Source organism: Ascaphus truei, chromosome 5 (assembly GCF_040206685.1).
Source record: "Ascaphus truei isolate aAscTru1 chromosome 5, aAscTru1.hap1, whole genome shotgun sequence".
Classification (NCBI taxonomy): domain Eukaryota; kingdom Metazoa; phylum Chordata; class Amphibia; order Anura; family Ascaphidae; genus Ascaphus; species Ascaphus truei.
The window spans coordinates 9,711,269-9,733,358 of NC_134487.1; the positions used below are offsets into that span (position 1 = coordinate 9,711,269).

At 57.0% G+C, this 22,090-nt stretch overlaps 1 protein-coding gene across 1 annotated transcript in view; it reads left to right on the top strand.

Moving 5' to 3' along the window:
- STRIP2 (striatin interacting protein 2) overlaps window positions 1–22,090 on the top strand; it is a 126,023-nt gene that overhangs the window by 93,956 nt on the left and 9,977 nt on the right. Inside the window, exons 13-16 of the mRNA XM_075598933.1 lie at window positions 514–611; window positions 2,909–3,035; window positions 3,977–4,077; window positions 6,587–6,653. Of these exons, the coding sequence (XP_075455048.1) occupies window positions 514–611; window positions 2,909–3,035; window positions 3,977–4,077; window positions 6,587–6,653 (393 nt within the window). The remainder of the gene's footprint in view (window positions 1–513; window positions 612–2,908; window positions 3,036–3,976; window positions 4,078–6,586; window positions 6,654–22,090) is intronic.

Genomic DNA, 22,090 nt, shown 5'->3' on the forward strand with positions numbered 1-22,090 from the left:
CTCGCCTCGGTGACGTGCGGTGTAACGGCTTTCCTCGCCTCGGTGACACGCGGTGTAACGGCTTTCCTCGCCTCGGTGACGCGCGGTGTAACGGCTTTCCTCGCCTCGGTGACACGCGGTGTAACGGCTTTCCTCGCCTCGGTGACACGCGGTGTAACGGCTTTCCTCGCCTCGGTGACACGCGGTGTAACGGCTTTCCTCGCCTCGGTGACACGCGGTGTAACGGCTTTCCTCGCCTCGGTGACACGCGGTGTAACGGCTTTCCTCGCCTCGGTGACACGCGGTGTAACGGCTTTCCTCGCCTCGGTGACACGCGGTGTAACGGCTTTCCTCGCCTCGGTGACGTGCGGTGTAACGGCTTTTCTCGCCTCGGTGACACGCGGTGTAACCGCTTTCCTCGCGTCTCCTTATTTAAATGTTTAACATCCCAATAAAATGCACCCAGGCCATTTTTTCAGATAGCCGTGTAACATGCGTGTCCCTTTCCCGTGTACATGTATGATGTCTTCGCAGATCGCCCTGTTAAAGATCATTCTTGCAGCCGCTCCGACTTCCAAAGCCAAGACGGACTCCATCAATATTCTGGCCGATGTGCTCCCCGAGGAGATGCCGTGAGTGACATGCAAGGGGGCGGGAGTATCCCAGTGACATGCAAGGGGGCGGGAGTATCCCAGTGACATGCAAGGGGGCGGGAGTATCCCAGTGACATGCAAGGGGGCGGGAGTATCCCAGTGACATGCAAGGGGGCGGGAGTATCCCAGTGACATGCAAGGGGGCGGGAGTATCCCAGTGACATGCAAGGGGGCGGGAGTATCCCAGTGACATGCAAGGGGGTGGGAGTATCCCAGTGACATGCAAGGGGGCGGGAGTATCCCAGTGACATGCAAGGGGGCGGGAGTATCCCAGTGACATGCAAGGGGGCGGGAGTATCCCAGTGACATGCAAGGGGGCGGGAGTATCCCAGTGACATGCAAGGGGGCGGGAGTATCCCAGTGACATGCAAGGGGGCGGGAGTATCCCAGTGACATGCAAGGGGGCGGGAGTATCCCAGTGACATGCAAGGGGGCGGGAGTATCCCAGTGACATGCAAGGGGGCGGGAGTATCCCAGTGACATGCAAGGGGGTGGGAGTATCCCAGTGACATGCAAGGGGGCGGGAGTATCCCAGTGACATGCAAGGGGGCGGGAGTATCCCAGTGACATGCAAGGGGGCGGGAGTATCCCAGTGACATGCAAGGGGGCGGGAGTATCCCAGTGACATGCAAGGGGGCGGGAGTATCCCAGTGACATGCAAGGGGGCGGGAGTATCCCAGTGACATGCAAGGGGGCGGGAGTATCCCAGTGACATGCAAGGGGGCGGGAGTATCCCAGTGACATGCAAGGGGGCGGGAGTATCCCAGTGACATGCAAGGGGGCGGGAGTATCCCAGTGACATGCAAGGGGGCGGGAGTATCCCAGTGACATGCAAGGGGGTGGGAGTATCCCAGTGACATGCAAGGGGGTGGGAGTATCCCAGTGACATGCAAGGGGACGGGAGTATCCCAGTGACATGCAAGGGGGCGGGAGTATCCCAGTGACATGCAAGGGGGCGGGAGTATCCCATGTCTTATCTTCCACCTCCTCCCCCCCCCCCCCCATCCCACCACGATTTCACCGCCCCCGGCACATGAAGCATTGTGTGTTGTAGTTGTAACGCAATGAAAGCGCTCGGACATATTACACCTTTATTTTTCCATATTGTTTCGGGTGTGTTTAACACTTTAGCAGCCAGATGGGCCTGCAATGCGAGGGTTAAGTCTGAGGAAGACATGCCCTAAAAAAAATTTTTTAAAAACACGGTAGCAAACTGTTAAACTTGTTGGATATTTGGGCAAAGTTTTAAAGAAATATTTAATATATAAAAAATGTGTTTTTAAAAATACTTTTCTTCCAAAAATGAAGTGGAATTGTGCTTTTGGCACCACTACTTTTTACAAACGCTGCATTGTGAATTCGGGGACATTGCAGGTGTTGATGCCTTTTAGTGGGCTCACACGGTCTAGTTCTTCGCACCTATCTCTTGTAGAGCATCTTTGAGGACCTCACAAGTCTCTTCTTCCTGTTGACTGTTCGGCTCGAGACTTGCAAGGTGTCGACAGCTCATGTTAAACTTCTATCTATGGAGAAAGAGAATGCAATTCCCCCCCCACAATATAAATTAATGACCTGCAGCTGCGAGGGGGCCGGCGAGGAGCGCGGGCGAGGGGGCCGGCGAGAGCGCGGGCGAGGGGGCCGGCGAGAGTGCGGGCGAGGGGGCCGGCGAGAGTGCGGGCGAGGGGGCCTGCGAGAGTGCGGGCGAGGGGGCCGGCGAGAGTGCGGGCGAGAGTGCGGGCGAGGGGGCCGGCGAGAGTGCGGGCGAGAGGGGGCCGGGAGTGCGGGCGAGGGAGGGGCCGGGAGTGCGGGCGAGGGAGGGGCCGGGAGTGCGGGCGAGGGGGGGGGCCGGGGGTACGGGCGAGGTGGGGGCCGGGAGTGCGGGCGAGGGGGGGGCCGGGAGTGCGGGCGAGGGGGGGGCCGGGAGTGCGGGCGAGGGGGGGCCGGGAGTGCAAGCGAGGGAGGGGCCGGGGGTGCGGGCGAGGGGGGGCCGGGAGTGCAAGCGAGGGAGGGGCCGGGGGTGCGGGCGAGGGGCCATTTAGGGTTCTGGGCCAAACGCCAGTTACACTTTAAAGGAATGTTCATTTTAATTAATGTGTCTGAATAAATCTGATCCCGAGAGCTCGGGGGCCGGTTTGTGCCACCGATGCCACCGATGCATGTCGTCATTTAATGGGGACAATGAAATGACCTCGGTTAGAATGCACTCGGCGTGTCCTCGGCAGTGACCGGTGGCATTGGGACAGGTGGGCAGTGATTTCCCGGCCTTGCGTTCCCAGGATCACCGTCCTACAGAGTATGAAGCTGGGAATCGATGTGAACCGGCACAAGGAGATCATCGTGAAGAGCGTCTCGGCTCTGCTGCTCCTCTTACTGAAACACTTCAAGCTCAACCACATCTACCAGGTGAGACGGCAGCACCGCTCTCCGGCCAGGTGAGACGGCGGCACCGCTCTCCGGCCAGGTGAGACGGCGGCACCGCTCTCCGGCCAGGTGAGACGGCGGCACCGCTCTCCGGCCAGGTGAGACGGCGGCACCGCTCTCAGGCCAGGTGAGACGGCGGCACCGCTCTCTGGCCAGGTGAGACGGCAGCACTGCCCTCCGGCCAGGTGAGACGGCAGCACCGCTCTCCGGCCAGGTGAGACGGCAGCACCGCTCTCCGGCCAGGTGAGACGGCAGCACCGCTCTCCGGCCAGGTGAGACGGCAGCACCGCTCTCAGGCCAGGTGAGACGGCGGCACCGCTCTCTGGCCAGGTGAGACGGCGGCACCGCTCTCCGGCCAGGTGAGACGGCAGCACCGCTCTCCGGCCAGGTGAGACGGCAGCACTGCCCTCCGGCCAGGTGAGACGGCAGCACCGCTCTCCGGCCAGGTGAGACGGCAGCACCGCTCTCCGGCCAGGTGAGACGGCAGCACCGCTCTCCGGCCAGGTGAGACGGCAGCACCGCTCTCAGGCCAGGTGAGACGGCGGCACCGCTCTCTGGCCAGGTGAGACGGCGGCACCGCTCTCCGGCCAGGTGAGACGGCGGCACCGCTCTCCGGCCAGGTGAGACGGCAGCACCGCTCTCCGGCCAGGTGAGACGGCAGCACTGCCCTCCGGCCAGGTGAGACGGCAGCACCTGGCCGGTCCCACGGAAAGCCGCGTCGCCCCTGGCCGGTCCCTGGGAAAGCCGCGTCACCCCTGACCGGTCCCTGGGAAAGCCGCGTCGCCCCTGACCGGTCCCTGGGAACGCCGCATCGCCCCTGGCCGGTCCCTGGGAGCGCCGCGTCGCCCCTGGCCGGTCCCTGGGAACGCCGCGTCGGCCTCACAGTGAATGGGTCACATCCCCTCTTTTCTTATCCGGTGCAGTTTGAATACGTGACCCAGCACCTCGTGTTTGCCAACTGCATCCCCCTGATCCTGAAATTCTTCAACCAGAACATCATGTCCTACATCTGCGCCAAGAACAGGTAAGAGCAGCGACTGGAGTAGCGCGTGTGTGCTTGCGTGTGTGCTTGCGTGTGTGCTTGCGTGTGTGCTTGCGTGTGTGCTTGCGTGTGTCTGCGTTCGTCTGTGTGTCTGGGCAGGCTCCCCAAGGTCTAGCAGTCACAAAGGGGCCCCAGTGGGGTGCCCCCTGTTCTCTGGACCTGGCACTTAGCCTTTCCCCGCTGACCAAATGGTTCTCTCACCTCTGGACATCCTTTCTCCTTTGAACTCCGATGTCTATGCAGACATCCTGGCACCTACGTAGATGCCCCGGCTGACTGCATAGACGTTTATACATACTGTATAAAACATACATTAATAAAGTATAGACCTTGGGGACCCTTATACCTGTGAGGGAAATGGGTCTGGGATACCAGGGTTCTGGGGGACAGTGGAGAGCCCCGGTGTAATTCCCCCCGCGTACCCGCAAATCACGCCTGCGCGTCGGGGGGAATTACTGGACCTCCGGCAACCTTGTCCCTCGAACTCCTGCAAACGAAAGGAATACATTTCAACCCAAATATCCCACTTCAAACTTACACTCCCGACGTTTTATGTCTCTGGGGCAAGGGGAACAGGTACAGCCTAAAAACAGGTCATGTTTTTACTTTGCATTGCAAGGGAATTCCATAATACACCCTGTCTTCATCTACAGGCGGGTACCCACAAATCATACACTATTTGCGGGTAACATAACAGTACTACCGGCTACTCCGGGCAGCAACATTTAATACACTTTTTAACCCTAGTTGCTCCCCAATATCCACCCTTAATCTCCTGCTCCCACAGTCCCTGTCCTGCAGCTGTTTCCTAACAGGGACCCTAACTGCACCTGGCACCCCTAACTTACATTCCTGCAGGGGACCGTAAAATGGGGACAGAGAGACACATCAAGGCACACTACTAGACCCAAGAGCTGACACTTCAGCCCTTGACATACGGTTTTTAGGGGCAGCCAGCCGGGCTTCACCTTTATTAATGAAGGCCGGCTACCCCCCCTACCGTCACAGCCGTCATCAATTCTCTGGCAGATTTCTGATGCGTTGTTTCTGTAGCCGCGTTCCCAATTTCTGGACGGGGCGCGTTATAGGATCACGCAGAATGAAGAGAATCCCGCAGAAATGTCACAATTGCGGTAATTGGGGCCGGGTTATAAATTAATTTTTTTGCTTGTCTCATATTTTAGTTATTTGGTCAAAATACAAAATAAGCGCACTGGACGCATACAGACAGACGCCACAACCTGAGCAATGTAAGGGAGGGCAGATCGGGGACAATATTATCTAACATTAGACATGCGGTATGTGGGAGGAGGGCAAACGAGTAAAGGGGATTCGCAATAACCAAAGTAAAGCACTGGCGGCCTGAACACAGACATGGCCATGGGTTGACCAATGGAAAGCCGAGAAGTCTCTGCTTTTCTATTGGCTGCCAGAGCAAGGCCTGACCATTATGGTCAATTTGGGTCAACCAGTTTTCTCGATGGACCCCGGGCTCTCTGCTCCTGAGCCGAAGGACCCCCTGGACATTGGGGGACCACCGCTCAACTCTGATGGGCCCTCCTCCCTGGTTCAGGTATTCTTTTGGGGGTTGATTGTTCGTTTGAAAGTTGGACGGTCAGAGTGTCCGGCCGCCGGGCAGGGAAAGGATGGAGTGGGACCTCGCCGGACACACCTATTTATTTTTTATTTATTTTTAATGCATTGACTTTGTCAAATTACAAATCGGACAAAAGTAAATACAGTTAAAAGAAAATATTACTAAATACTGTTAAAGATAAAACATTCTATATAAACGGTTTAACCTATAAACCGGTGATTCCCCGCAGGGGGCTGGGAACCACCTTGAGGTTTGAGATGTCTCCAAGGGGGTCGCCAAAAACCATCTGTATATTGGGGTCCTGAGCCCGTGCGGGGACGGCGCGCTTAGTAAGGCCCCAAACTACACCTCGGCAAGAGGGGGTATAGCGGTAATCACAGCTGGAGCCTCCAAAGTCGCTCCCCACAATGCTTTGCATCCACAGCAGCAAGGCATTGTGGGACGTGACTTTGGAGGCTCCCGCAAATGAGTGACAGCTACACCCCCCTGTGCATACTGAGGGGCAGTTTGTGGGATTATTAAGCGTGTGTTCCCCCCACGAGTTTAGGGCGCTATGCTGCCTGGGAGCACTGACGCAGGTTTGTTAGCATCGGTCCGATGAGTAGCAATAAGATTTATTATTTCGGAGTTCGTAGAATATTTTCTAGCAGGGGGAGCACAGTGTAACAAAGGTCGGGAAGCAAACTATTCTACTTATGTGAAAACATTAGCCACAATATAATAAGGAAATGTAGTGTCATTTAAAATGAGCTGGCTAATTAAAAAAAAATGAATTAGTACAGAAAATTATACAAATATATTCTAGATCGCTTGTTGTTTCCAAGTCTGTATTTGGAATCCGATTTGCATCTTTTTCTTCCGAGCTTGTGATTTCCCGTCCTCTCTCCCTCCCAGTATCGCGGTCCTGGACGCGCCAGCGTGTGTAATCCACGAGCTGCCGGAGCTGAGCGCGGAGAGTCTGGTACGGACGCTACACGTGGGGACGCCGAGGAACGGCCTCTGGTTTCTAACCCTCTGCGCGGTTCTGTGTACGGAGATCAGGGAGCAGGAAATAGGGGGAAACCCAGCCCCCTAAATTAAGGGGGAATCCAGTCTTTGGGAAACACAAAAGCTAAGTTTATACCCTCGCTGCCCGAGGCTGCGATGTGTTTCTCAGCGCGGTGCGTTTTATCTGATATGTGTAGGTAATTAGCACTGGCAAACGTAAGTATTTTCCCTGTATTTCTTAACTGTTCGATGTGTCCACGGTATTATTATCGTTTATTTGTAAAGCGCCTGCATATGCCGCAGCGCGGTACAATGGGGGGTATAGAGATTTGATCATTACATGGACAGAATTACATACACATAAGGACAAACAGATACAGGGAGGTAATGAGGGCCCTGATCCCGAGAGCTTACACGCTCCCAATTGTTGGTTCAGCTAAACAGATGTATACTGAATATGTGTGAATTCCGTGTTCCTGTAGAACAGGCCCTTCCTGCCTCACATACAGCTGACAGGCCCTCCCTGCCTCGCATACGGCTGACAGGCCCTCCCTGCCTCACATACGGCTAACAGGCCCTTCCTGCCTCGCATACGGCTAACAGGCCCTCCCTGCCTCGCATACGGCTAACAGGCCCTCCCTGCCTCGCATACGGCTGACAGGCCCTCCCTGCCTCACATACGGCTAGCGGGCCCTCCCTGCCTCACATACGGCTGACAGGCCCCCCCTGCCTCACATATGGCTGACAGGCCCTCCCTGCCTCACATACGGCTGACAAGCCCTCCCTGCCTCACATACGGCTGACAGGCCCTCCCTGCCTCACATACGGCTGACAAGCCCTCCCTGCCTCACATACGGCTAACAGGCCTCACTATCTCACATACGGCTAACGGGCCCTCCCTGCCTCACATACGGCTAACGGGCCCTCCCTGCCTCACATACGGCTAACGGGCCCTCCCTGCCTCACATACGGCTACCGGGCCCTCCCTGCCTCACATACGGCTACCGGGGCCTCCCTGCCTCCCATAAGGCTACCGGGGCCTCCCTGCCTCCCATACGGCTACCGGGGCCTCCCTGACTCCCATACGGCTACCGGGGCCTCCCTGACTCCCATACGGCTACCGGGGCCTCCCTGACTCCCATACGGCTACCGGGGCCTCCCTGCCTCCCATACGGCTACCGGGGCCTCCCTGCCTCCCATACGGCTACCGGGGCCTCCCTGCCTCCCATACGGCTACCGGGGCCTCCCTGCCTCCCATACGGCTACCGGGGCCTCCCTGCCTCCCATACGGCTACCGGGGCCTCCCTGCCTCCCATACGGCTAACGGGCCCTCCCTGCCTCACATACGGCTAACGGGCCCTCCCTGCCTCACATACGGCTGACAGGGCCTCCCTGCCTCACATACGGCTGACAGGCCCTCCCTGTCTCACATACGGCTGACAGGCCCTCCCTGTCTCACATACGGCTGACAGGCCCTCCCTGCCTCACATACGGCTGACAGGCCCTCCCTGCCTCACATACGGCTGACAGGCCCTCCCTGCCTCACATACGGCTAACAGGCCTCACTGTCTCACATACGGCTAACGGGCCCTCCCTGCCTCACATACGGCTAACGGGCCCTCCCTGCCTCACATACGGCTAACGGGCCCTCCCTGCCTCACATACGGCTAACGGGCCCTCCCTGCCTCACATACGGCTAACGGGCCCTCCCTTCCTCACATACGGCTAACGGGCCCTCCCTTCCTCACATACGGCTAACGGGCCCTCCCTGCCTCACATACGGCTGACAGGCCCTCCCTGCCTCACATACGGCTGACAGGCCCTCCCTGCCCCACATACGGCTACCGGGCCCTCCCTGCCTCACATACGGCTACCGGGCCCTCCCTGCCTCCCATACGGCTACCGGGGCCTCCCTGCCTCCCATACGGCTACCGGGGCCTCCCTGCCTCCCATACGGCTACCGGGCCCTCCCTGCCTCCCATACGGCTAACGGGCCCTCACTGCCTCACAAGTTTCTCCTTAGCAACCTATCAAAAAATCAGCTGCTAGAATTATTTCACTTTCTCCCGTCTCTGCTCATCCCCTTAGATCCGTCTCCTGGATTTCAATCGCATATTGGATCACTCAGAAAGTTCTCCTCTTTACCTTTAAGACTCTCCACTTATCAGCTCCTCCCTACATATCAGCTCTGATCTCGTTATGCCCGTGCTCGTCTCCGGCACTCCTGTGTCTTCCCTCCACCCATTTCACCTCTACAGCTCTCTTCCACCTTTAAACCTTTTCCCCTCACTGTCCCTTACCTGTGGAACTCCCTCACTGCCCCTTACCTGTGGAACTCCCTCACTGCACCTTACCTGTGGAACTCCCTCACTGCCCCTTACCTGTGGAACTCCCTCACTGCCCCTTACCTGTGGAACCCCCTCACTGCCCCTTACCTGTGGAACTCCCTCACTGCCCCTTATCTGTGGAACTCCCTCACTGCCCCTTACCTGTGGAACTCCCTCACTGCCCCTTACCTGTGGAACCCCCTCACTGCCCCTTACCTGTGGAACTCCCTCACTGCCCCTTACCTGTGAAACTCCCTCACTGCCCCTTACCTGTGGAACTCCCTCACTGCCCCTTACCTGTGGAACTCCCTCACTGCCCCTTACCTGTGGAACTCCCTCACTGCCCCTTACCTGTGGGACTCCCTCACTGCCCCTTACCTGTGGAACTCCCTCACTGCCCCTTACCTGTGGAACTCCCTCACTGCACCTTACCTGTGGAACTCCCTCACTGCCCCTTACCTGTGGAACTCCCTCACTGCCCCTTACCTGTGGAACTCCCTCACTGCCCCTTACCTGTGGAACTCCCTCACTGCCCCTTACCTGTGGAACTCCCTCACTGCCCCTTACCTGTGGGACTCCCTCACTGCCCCTTACCTGTGGAACTCCCTCACTGCCCCTTACCTGTGGGACTCCCTCACACTCGGTATACTCCAAGCTCCTTCTCTCCCCACCTGTAAGACAAACCTTAGGGCTCGCCTCTTTAATGCAGCGTTTCAATAGCCTGGACTTGTGGCTCCTCTCCCACACCCACAGTCACTCCTACCAAGCACTGCCATCTCCTGCACCTATTCCCTCACCAGCTGTCTCTGTAAGGCCCCGTACACACTGCGCACTTCGCAACGTGCTCACGCGTTCGTCACCGACCCCTGGCGGCCAATGGTAGTGTTCAGTCTTGAAGCTATCATTGGATCCAAAGTAAGGCGTCGACGCGGCTGCAGTCGCGGGAGTCTTTTCAATCTGTGATCTCCGGCTGCAGCAGCGCGACGTCAGTTTCAGCAGCCAATCAATGCACTGGCTGTGAAATTGACCAGAGACTCGGCAGCTCCCTGCTCCAGATAGACACACACACACACATGTATATACACACACACACACACACACACACACACGTTATGTTTCTGTGATTTTGCAATGCCCGTGACACAGCCCCCCTCCCCCCCTGCTCTCCGGTCCCTGCTCCCCACTCTCCGCTCCCCGCATGTCGTCCTGTGTTGGATCATTCCGTTTGCGGGGGATGATCACCCAGCAGACGGAGGCGCGCACACAGCGTCGCGAAGTGCGCTGTGTGAAAGGGCCCCAAGTCTCGCAGCATACCACTTAGATTGTAAGCTCTCCGGGGCAGGGATTTCCTTTCTTGTCGTCGGATTTTGCTTGTTGCACTTTGTATTATAATTCCCTACACTTGTCTCTCTTGTAAAGCTCTGAGTACACTGTGGGTGCTGTACAAATACACTGGGCGCTATATAAAGAGAGCGATACATTCATACAATCTAGAGGGATTGAGGGACAAAGTATAGATCAGTATGGAGTATGGTCGGACCCGAGAGCTGATCCCATTAAGGTTTGGGAGAGCGGATGTTATGGGCCGTTGCACAGCCTGGAGGTTGGGCCTTTATCAGTAACTGTAGTGAGGTTTTCCCAACGACTTTCTCATTTCCGTTGTGATAAAACGGCGCGCGAGTTTGTCATTTCCCTCTCTGTTCTGTGACCGCGTGTTATTCTGGGTCACATCTCCTGTACCCCTTCCCATTTCTGTCTTTACGTGTTCAGACCAGCCACCCCCCCTCCCGAGGCCCCCTCCTCCCGAGGCCCCCTCTTCTTTTCCGCCCGACCCCTCATTTTGGAACTATAGACCTCTTATGGATGATGTCTATATAGAGTTTAAGAAAGCGCGCTCCTCGCTAATGTAATATTAATGACAGGCGCACATTGAACATATGAGAGGGATAAAAAGTTTTTTTTAAAAATGGGACGAGAAGGGAACAAAAGAATAAATAGTGCAACAAGTTCCAAAAGTATTAGATGTATTGTAACGTATAACCCTGTGCATTTAATGTGACTGTGTATTAGAACTCTGCGCACAGCGCACTCTGAAACGCGAGGCGACTCTCGCTGGGTTACTTCCTAAATAAATAAGTCTCACTCACAAGTGACACGGTCTTTAAGACATGGTAAGGTGTCCGGAGTGTCTCTTAACGCTCTCCCTCGGGTCGCGCTCCTGCACGGGTTCCTGGGATTAGTCGAGCCGCAGACTTGGCTTCGTCGCAGTCCCGGTCAGCGTTGGATCGCGTAGCGCTTATTCGCGCTGTTCCGCTGTACACGTAGATGTATATACACAAAGTTTTGTGTTGGAAAACAGCCTCGCCGTACCATTGTACCCTTACTCACTTTCAGATAGTACACTTTAGTATGTCCCAGTTAATTGGCAAAAGGGGAATCACCGCCTGTGTGTTTCAATGTTCATATCTTGGGTATATAGTGATGTCTATTTTTCAGTTACATTATAATGCCATTAATATGAAGTAAATTTACCTTAGTATCAGTAACTAATGGCTGCTTTGTATGGTGATATAATTTAGCTAGTGAGAAGACAAACAGTATATATATATATATATATATATATATCTGGAGTGATATAAGTGTGATCATGAGATTCATCTATCATAAAGCCAACTAACTCCTACGGTCGGTTTAGCTGTTCAGATACAGTAACTTCCGCTTAGAAAGCCCATATCGTTGTAGATCTGTTCTTGGCACTGGAACGGCATCTCGCCTAACCGCCCAGTGCTACAATGATTCATTATATTCCTTTTGTACATTGTTCCTCTCAAATGTCATCAAGAGGAACAATGTACAACAGGAATGGCTAGAAGTAACAGCAGGGACATCTATGTAACACATGTAACTTCCCGCTTGTTGTTAATGACGTTCTCAGTGTTGTCCGCATATAGATGGTGTGTAACAGCTCTATATCCAGAGTGCATGCGCGCAGAACAGAGCATCACATATCACCATGACTACATCCTCCAAATATAAACTCCCTCACTGCTGGTGCAAGACTTCTGGTGCAGGTAGGACCCCAGTGGCCGGAACAGCAGGGGGCAGGCGAGGAGGCAACGGGTTCATAGGCAAGGGTCCAGGGCAAACGGCAATAAGCATGGTCGGGGTCACAAGCAGAGGTCCAGGGCAGGTGGCAAGAATCGTGGTCGGGGTCACAAGCAGGGGTCCAGGGCAGGCGGCAATAAGCATGGTCGGGGTCACAAGCATAGGTCCAGGGCAGGCGGCAATAAGCATGGTCGGGGTCACAAGCAGGGGTCCAGGGCAGGCGGCAATAAGCATGGTCGGGGTCACAAGCATAGGTCCAGGGCAGGCGGCAATAAGCATGGTCGGGGTCACACGCAGGGGTCCAGGGCAGGCGGCAAGAATCGGGGTCACAGGCAGAGGTTGGCAGCAGGGAATCGTCAGGGACAGAGGCTATGCCAGGGACAGGGCAAGGAACAAACAGGGAACAAGCCCAATTTCAGGCAAGGACCTTTATTCACAAGGACATGTACAAAAACAGGGAACAGACGGTGGCAGAGAAGACCAGGGAACACAAAGCAAAGGCAAGGAACCACAGGAAACTATAAAGACAGAGGACAGGACCAAGAAGTGGAGACCGAAAGACAGAGGATCCCCAGAGCAGACAGAAACAGCAGCACACCCGGTGGACAGACAAGGGAACTGTGGTAGGAAGACTCTGACAGACCGGCTCCACCCCTGATGAAGCCAATTGGCGAAACGTGTTGGATGCGTGTGACATCACTACACGTGATGGCTGGAGGGGGGAGAGAGATACATCAGGTGGCTCGGCGGGACGCCGTACCAATGTAAAAGTAACTTTCTTACTTGCAACTGATATAGGCTTTCAGATAAAATAACTCCCTGAGCACAGAATAATTGTAGCACTGTGCGGTTAGGCGAGATGCCGTTCCAGCGCTCGGGAAAGAATAGATATGCAACGATATGGGCTTTCTAAACTGAAGTTATCTGGACAGCTGAACCAACCAATTACAGTACAGGCAGTCCTCGGTTATCCGACACAATGTGTTACTTAAAATGGCGTTGGATAGCGAAACGTTTTAAAGTGAAACACGTTTTCACATAGGAACACTGTTTAAATGAAAGGTTCCGTTCCTGAAGGCATTTTTAACACTAAAAGACACCAAATATTTTACGCAGGCAATAAGATATGCAGCACACATAAATTATATAGTGTATAAACTGTATTATATATATAATATAACATAATAAATAATATATTATATAGTATAATATCATATAATATTATATAATATAATATTATATATATACATATATATATATATATATATACACTCTTACGATGCTTTGCAACGTTGTTTATAGACATATATATATATATACACATATATATATATATATATATATATACATATATACATCACATAAACAACGTTGCAAAGCGTTGTAAGAGCGTTGGATAAGCCGTTTTGGCGTTGGGAAAATGAACACAGCTATGCATTGCACAGCGTTGGATAAGCCACTGAGGACTGCCTGTAGTTTTACTAGTTTATGGCTGATGTACCTGTACTGCCACCAAGTGTCCACTTGCTGGTATTGCAACATGCGTGCACGGCATTGGAATGAAAGATTTCTGTATTTCAGCTACTTTATTAAGTATCACTTAGAAATCATTACATAGTAATTGAACGGCCATATAGGGTTTTATTCTCATCATAAATGAGAATAAAGGCAAAAAGAAGACCTCTTAAAGCATCTGAAAGGCCAGTTAATCCAGACGCACAGACAAGGCGTTACCCTGTGACCCTATAAGACTATATTAGTGGGGTATAAGTGAATGAGTTGACGGCTGCTGTGGCAGGAAAGGGTTCGGGTAATTTTCTCCCGTGTTACTCTTCTCGCGTCTGGGTAACATGCAGAGGGGTTTTCTGCCTCCGCAGTCGGTGTTACTGGACACGCTGCCAGCGACGCGTATATTCCGATGTCTGCGCCTCCCGGGGATTTCACTCCAGGTCTGAGCCGCAGAAAACGTGTCTGTGCAAAGCCGCGGAAACGTAATGTAAACGCCTTCCTCTGAGCGGCGCGCTCCGTGGGGTATTTATCAGGGTGCTCGCTCCGCGGGGTATTTATCAGGGTGCTCGCTCCGCGGGGTATTTATCAGGGCGCTCGCTCCGCGGGGTATTTATCAGGGCGCTCGCTCCGCGGGGTATTTATCAGGGCGCTCGCTCCGCGGGGTATTTATCAGGGCGCTCGCTCCGTGGGGTATTTATCAGGGTGCTCGCTCCGGGGGGTATTTATCAGAGTGCTCGCTCCGCGGGGTATTTATCAGGGTGCTCGCTCCGCGGGGTATTTATCAGGGTGTTCGCTCCGCGGGGTATTTATCAGGGTGCTCTTTCCGCGGGGTATTTATCAGGGTGCTCGCTCCGCGGGGTATTTATCAGGGTGCTCGCTCCGCGGGGTATTTATCAGGGTGCTCGCTCCGCGGGGTATTTATCAGGGCGCTCGCTCCGCGGGGTATTTATCAGGGTGCTTTTTCCGCGGGGTATTTATCAGGGTGCTCGCTCCGCGGGGTATTTATCAGGGTGCTCGCTCCATGGGGTATTTATCAGGGCGCTCGCTCCGCGGGGTATTTATCAGGGTGCTCTTTCCGCGGGGTATTTATCAGGGTGCTCGCTCCGTGGGGTATTTATCAGGGTGCTCGCTCCGCGGGGTATTTGTCAGGGTGCTCGCTCCGCGGGGTATTTATCAGGGTGCTCGCTCCGCGGGGTATTTATCAGGGTGCTCGCTCCGTGGGGTATTTATCAGGGTGCTCGCTCCGCGGGGTATTTATCAGGGCGCTCGCTCCGCAGGGTATTTATCAGGGCGTTCGCTCCGCGGGGTATTTATCAGGGTGCTCGCTCCGTGGGGTATTTATCAGGGTGCTCGCTCCGCGGGGTATTTATCAGGGTGTTCGCTCCGCGGGGTATTTATCAGGGTGCTCTTTCCGCGGGGTATTTATCAGGGTGCTCGCTCCGCGGGGTATTTATCAGGGTGCTCGCTCCGCGGGGTATTTATCAGGGCGCTCGCTCCGCGGGGTATTTATCAGGGCGCTCGCTCCGCGGGGTATTTATCAGGGTGCTCTTTCCGCGGGGTATTTATCAGGGTGCTCGCTCCGCGGGGTATTTATCAGGGTGCTCGCTCCGCGGGGTATTTATCAGGGCGCTCGCTCCGCGGGGTATTTATCAGGGTGCTCTTTCCGCGGGGTATTTATCAGGGTGCTCGCTCCGTGGGGTATTTATCAGGGTGCTCGCTCCGCGGGGTATTTATCAGGGTGCTCACTCCGCGGGGTATTTATCAGGGTGCTCGCTCCGCGGGGTATTTATCAGGGTGCTCGCTCCGTGGGGTATTTATCAGGGTGCTCGCTCCGTGGGGTATTTATCAGGGTGCTCGCTCCGCGGGGTATTTATCAGGGCGCTCGCTCCGCAGGGTATTTATCATGGCGTTCGCTCCGCGGGGTATTTATCAGGGTGCTCGCTCCGTGGGGTATTTATCAGGGTGCTCGCTCCATGGGGTATTTATCAGGGTGCTCGCTCCATGGGGTATTTATCAGGGTGTTCGCTCCGTGGGGTATTTATCAGGGTGCTCGCTCCGTGGGGTATTTATCAGGGTGCTCGCTCCGCGGGGTATTTATCAGGGTGCTCTTTCCGCGGGGTATTTATCAGGGTGCTCGCTCCGCGGGGTATTTATCAGGGTGCTCGCTCCGCGGGGTATTTATCAGGGTGCTCGCTCCGCGGGGTATTTATCAGGGTGCTCGCTCCGCGGGGTATTTATCAGGGTGCTCGCTCCGTGGCTGTAGAAATTAGGTCAAGAAATATTTTCCCATAGAAGAAATTGGAACGTTTCTGCAATTATTTGTCTCTAGCTTTGCAGCGCCCATACTGCGCGCGTCCCGTCCTATGTGTCCCATACTGCGCGCGTCCCGTCCTATCCGTCCCATACTGCGCGTGTCCCATACTGCGCGCGTCCCGTCCTATCCATCCCATACTGCGCGCGTCCCGTCCTATCCATCCCATACTGCGCGCGTCCCATACTATCCGTCCCGTACTGCGCGCGTCCCGTCCTATCCATCCCATACTGCGCGCGTCCCATACTATCCGTCCCGTACTGCGCGCGTCCCGTCCTATCCGTCCCATACTGCGCGCGTCCCGTCCTATCCGTCCCGTACTGCGCGCGTCCCGTCCTATCCGTCCCATACTGCGCGCGTCCCGTACTATCCGTCCCGTACTGCGCGCGTCCCGTCCTATCCGTCCCGTACTGCGCGCGTCCCGTACTATCCGTCCCGTACTGCGCGCGTCCCATACTGCGCGCGTTCCATACAATCCATCCCATACTGCGCGCGTCCCGTACTATCCGTCCCGTACTGCGCGCGTCCCGTACTATCCGTCCCATACTGCGCGCGGCCCGTACTATCCGTCCCATACTGCGCGCGTCCCATACTATCCATCCCATACTGCGCGCGTCCCGTACTGCGCGCGTCGCGTCCTATACGTCCCATACTGCGAGCGTCCCGTCCTATCCGTCCCGTACTGCGCGCGTCCCGTACTATCCGTCCCGTACTGCGCGCGTCCCGTACTATCCGTCCCGTACTGCGCGCGTCCCGTACTATCCGTCCCGTACTGCGCGCGTCCCGTACTATCCGTCCCGTACTGCGCGCGTCCCGTACTATCCGTCCCGTACTGCGCGCGTCCCGTCCTATCCGTCCCGTACTGCGCGCGTCCCGTACTATCCGTCCCATACTGCACGCGTCCCGTCCTATCCGTCCCGTACTGCGTGCGTCCCATACTATCCGTCCCGTACTGCGCGCGTCCCGTCCTATCCGTCCCGTACTGCGCGCGTCCCGTACTATCCGTCCCATACTGCGCGCGTCCCGTCCTATCCGTCCCGTACTGCGCGCGTCCCGTACTATCCGTCCCATACTGCGCGCGTCCCGTCCTATCCGTCCTGTACTGCGCGCGTCCCGTACTATCCGTCCCATACTGCGCGCGTCCCGTACTGCGCGCGTCCCGTACTATCCGTCCCATACTGCGCGCGTCCCGTCCTATCCGTCCCGTACTGCGCGCGTCCCGTACTATCCGTCCCATACTGCGCGCGTCCCGTCCTATCCGTCCCATACTGCGCGCGTCCCGTACTATCCGTCCCGTACTGCGCGCGTCCCGTACCAACCATCCCATACTGCGCGCGTCCCATACTGCGTGCGACCCGTACTATCAGACCCGTACTGCCCGACCCGTACTGCCCGACCCGTACTATCAGACCCGTACTATCAGACCCGTACTGCCCGACCCGTACTATCAGACCCGTACTGCCCGACCCGTACTGCCCGACCCGTACTATCAGACCCGTACTGCCCGACCCGTACTATCAGACCCGTACTGCCCGACCCGTACTGCCCGACCCGTACTATCAGACCCGTACTGTCAGACCCGTACTATCAGACCCGTACTGTCAGACCCGTACTGCCCGACCCGTACTATCAGACCCGTACTGCCCGACCCGTACTGCCCGACCCGTACTATCAGACCCGTACTGCCAGACCCGTACTGCCCGACCCGTACTATCAGACCCGTACTATCAGACCCGTACTGCCAGACCCGTACTGCCCGACCCGTACTGCCCGACCCGTACTGCCCGACCCGTACTATCAGACCCGTACTATCAGACCCGTACTGCCCGACCCGTACTATCAGACCCGTACTGCCCGACAAGTACTGCCAGACCCGTACTGCCCGACCCGTACTATCAGACCCGTACTGCCCGACCCGTACTATCAGACCCGTACTGCCCGACCCGTACTGCCCGACCCGTACTATCCGACCCGTACTGCCCGACAAGTACTGCCAGACCCGTACTGCCCGACCCGTACTATCAGACCCGTACTATCAGACCCGTACTATCAGACCCGTACTATCAGACCCGTACTATCAGACCCGTACTGCCCGACCCGTACTATCAGACCCGTACTGCCCGACCCGTACTGCCCGACCCGTACTATCAGACCCGTACTGCCCGACAAGTACTATCAGACCCGTACTGCCCGACAAGTACTGCCAGACCCGTACTGCCCGACCCGTACTATCAGACCCGTACTATCAGACCCGTACTGCCCGACAAGTACTATCAGACCCGTACTGCCCGACCCGTACTATCAGACCCGTACTGCCCGACCCGTACTGCCCGACAAGTACTATCAGACCCGTACTATCAGACCCGTACTGCCCGACCCGTACTGCCCGACCCGTACTGCCCGACCCGTACTGCCCGACCCGTACTATCAGACCCGTACTGCCCGACCCGTACTGCCCGACCCGTACTGCCCGACCCGTACTGCCCGACCCGTACTATCAGACCCGTACTATCCGACCCGTACTATCAGACCCGTACTATCAGACCCGTACTATCAGACCCGTACTGCCCGACCCGTACTATCAGACCCGTACTGCCCGACCCGTACTGCCCGACCCGTACTGCCCGACCCGTACTATCAGACCCGTACTATCCGACCCGTACTATCAGACCCGTACTATCAGACCCGTACTATCAGACCCGTACTGCCCGACCCGTACTATCAGACCCGTACTGCCCGACCCGTACTGCCCGACCCGTACTGCCCGACCCGTACTATCAGACCCGTACTATCAGACCCGTACTATCCGACCCGTACTATCAGACCCGTACTATCAGACCCGTACTGCCCGACAAGTACTATCAGACCCGTACTGCCCGACCCGTACTGCCCGACCCGTACTATCAGACCCGTACTGCCCGACCCGTACTGCCCGACCCGTACTATCAGACCCGTACTGCCCGACAAGTACTATCCGACCCGTACTGCCCGACCCGTACTATCAGACCCGTACTGCCAGACCCGTACTGCCCGACCCGTACTATCAGACCCGTACTATCCGACCCGTACTATCAGACCCGTACTATCAGACCCGTACTGCCCGACAAGTACTATCAGACCCGTACTGCCCGACCCGTACTGCCCGACCCGTACTATCAGACCCGTACTGCCCGACCCGTACTGCCCGACCCGTACTATCAGACCCGTACTGCCCGACCCGTACTGCCCGACCCGTACTATCAGACCCGTACTATCAGACCCGTACTGCCAGACCCGTACTGCCAGACCCGTACTGCCCGACCCGTACTGCCCGACCCGTACTATCAGACCCGTACTGCCCGACCCGTACTATCAGACCCGTACTATCAGACCCGTACTGCCCGACAAGTACTATCAGACCCGTACTGCCCGACCCGTACTATCAGACCCGTACTGCCCGACCCGTACTGCCCGACCCGTACTGCCCGACCCGTACTGCCCGACCCGTACTGCCCGACCCGTACTGCCCGACCGTACTATCAGACCCGTACTGCCCGACCCGTACTGCCCGACCCGTACTATCAGACCCGTACTGTCAGACCCGTACTGCCCGACCCGTACTGCCCGACCCGTACTGCCCGACCCGTACTGCCCGACCCGTACTGCCCGACCCGTACTGCCCGACCCGTACTGCCCGACCCGTACTGCCCGACCCGTACTGCCCGACCCGTACTATCAGACCCGTACTGCCCGACCCGTACTGCCCGACCCGTACTGCCCGACCCGTACTATCAGACCCGTACTGCCCGACCCGTACTATCAGACCCGTACTGTCAGACCCGTACTGCCCGACCCGTACTATCAGACCCGTACTGCCCGACCCGTACTGCCCGACCCGTACTGCCCGACCCGTACTGCCCGACCCGTACTGCCCGACCCGTACTGCCCGACCCGTACTATCAGACCCGTACTGCCCGACCCGTACTGCCCGACCCGTACTGCCCGACCCGTACTATCAGACCCGTACTATCAGACCCGTACTGCCCGACCCGTACTGCCCGACCCGTACTGCCCGACCCGTACTATCAGACCCGTACTATCAGACCCGTACTGCCCGACCCGTACTGCCTGACCCGTACTATCAGACCCGTACTATCAGACCCGTACTGCCCGACCCGTACTGCCCGACCCGTACTGCCCGACCCGTACTATCAGACCCGTACTGCCCGACCCGTACTGCCCGACCCGTACTATCAGACCCGTACTGCCCGACCCGTACTGCCCGACCCGTACTGCCCGACCCGTACTATCAGACCCGTACTGCCCGACCCGTACTGCCCGACCCGTACTATCAGACCCGTACTGCCCGACCCGTACTGCCAGACCCGTACTGCCCGACCCGTACTATCAGACCCGTACTATCAGACCCGTACTGCCCGACCCGTACTGCCCGACCCTTACTATCAGACCCGTACTGCCCGACCCGTACTGCCCGACCCGTACTGCCCGACCCGTACTGCCCGACCCGTACTGCCCGACCCGTACTGCCCGACCCGTACTATCAGACCCGTACTGCCCGACCCGTACTATCAGACCCGTACTATCAGGCCCGTACTGCCCGACAAGTACTATCAGGCCCGTACTGCCCGACAAGTACTGCCCGACCCGTACTATCAGACCCATACTGCCAGACCCGTACTGCCCGACCCGTACTATCAGACCCGTACTATCAGACCCGTACTGCCCGACCCGTACTGCCCGACCCGTACTATCAGACCCGTACTGCCCGACCCGTACTATCAGACCCGTACTATCAGGCCCGTACTGCCCGACAAGTACTATCAGGCCCGTACTGCCCGACAAGTACTGCCCGACCCGTACTATCAGACCCATACTGCCAGACCCGTACTGCCCGACCCGTACTATCAGACCCGTACTATCAGACCCGTACTATCAGACCCGTACTGCCCGACCCGTACTGCCCGACCCGTACTGCCCGACCCGTACTGCCCGACCCGTACTATCAGACCCGTACTGCCCGACCCGTACTGCCCGACCCGTACTATCAGACCCGTACTGCCCGACCCGTACTGCCCGACCCGTACTGCCCGACCCGTACTATCAGACCCGTACTGCCCGACCCGTACTGCCCGACCCGTACTATCAGACCCGTACTGCCCGACCCGTACTGCCAGACCCGTACTGCCCGACCCGTACTATCAGACCCGTACTATCAGACCCGTACTGCCCGACCCGTACTGCCCGACCCGTACTGCCCGACCCGTACTGCCCGACCCGTACTATCAGACCCGTACTGCCCGACCCGTACTATCAGACCCGTACTATCAGGCCCGTACTGCCCGACAAGTACTATCAGGCCCGTACTGCCCGACAAGTACTGCCCGACCCGTACTATCAGACCCATACTGCCAGACCCGTACTGCCCGACCCGTACTATCAGACCCGTACTATCAGACCCGTACTGCCCGACCCGTACTGCCCGACCCGTACTATCAGACCCGTACTGCCCGACCCGTACTGCCCGACCCGTACTGTCAGACCCGTACTATCAGACCCGTACTATCAGACCCGTACTATCAGGCCCGTACTGCCCGACCCGTACTATCAGACCCGTACTATCAGGCCCGTACTGCCCGACCCGTACTATCAGACCCGTACTGCCCGACCCGTACTGCCCGACCCGTACTGCCCGACCCGTACTGCCCGACCCGTACTGCCCGACCCGTACTATCAGACCCGTACTATCAGACCCGTACTATCAGACCCGTACTGCCCGACAAGTACTATCAGACCCGTACTGCCCGACAAGTACTGCCAGACCCGTACTGCCCGACCCGTACTATCAGACCCGTACTATCAGACCCGTACTATCAGACCCGTACTATCAGACCCGTACTGCCCGACCCGTACTGCCCGACCCGTACTATCAGACCCGTACTATCAGACCCGTACTGCCCGACCCGTACTATCAGACCCGTACTGCCCGACCCGTACTATCAGACCCGTACTGCCCGACCCGTACTGCCCGACCCGTACTGCCCGACCCGTACTGCCCGACCCGTACTGCCCGACCCGTACTGCCCGACCCGTACTGCCTGACCCGTACTGCCCGACCCGTACTGCCCGACCCGTACTATCAGACCCGTACTATCAGACCCG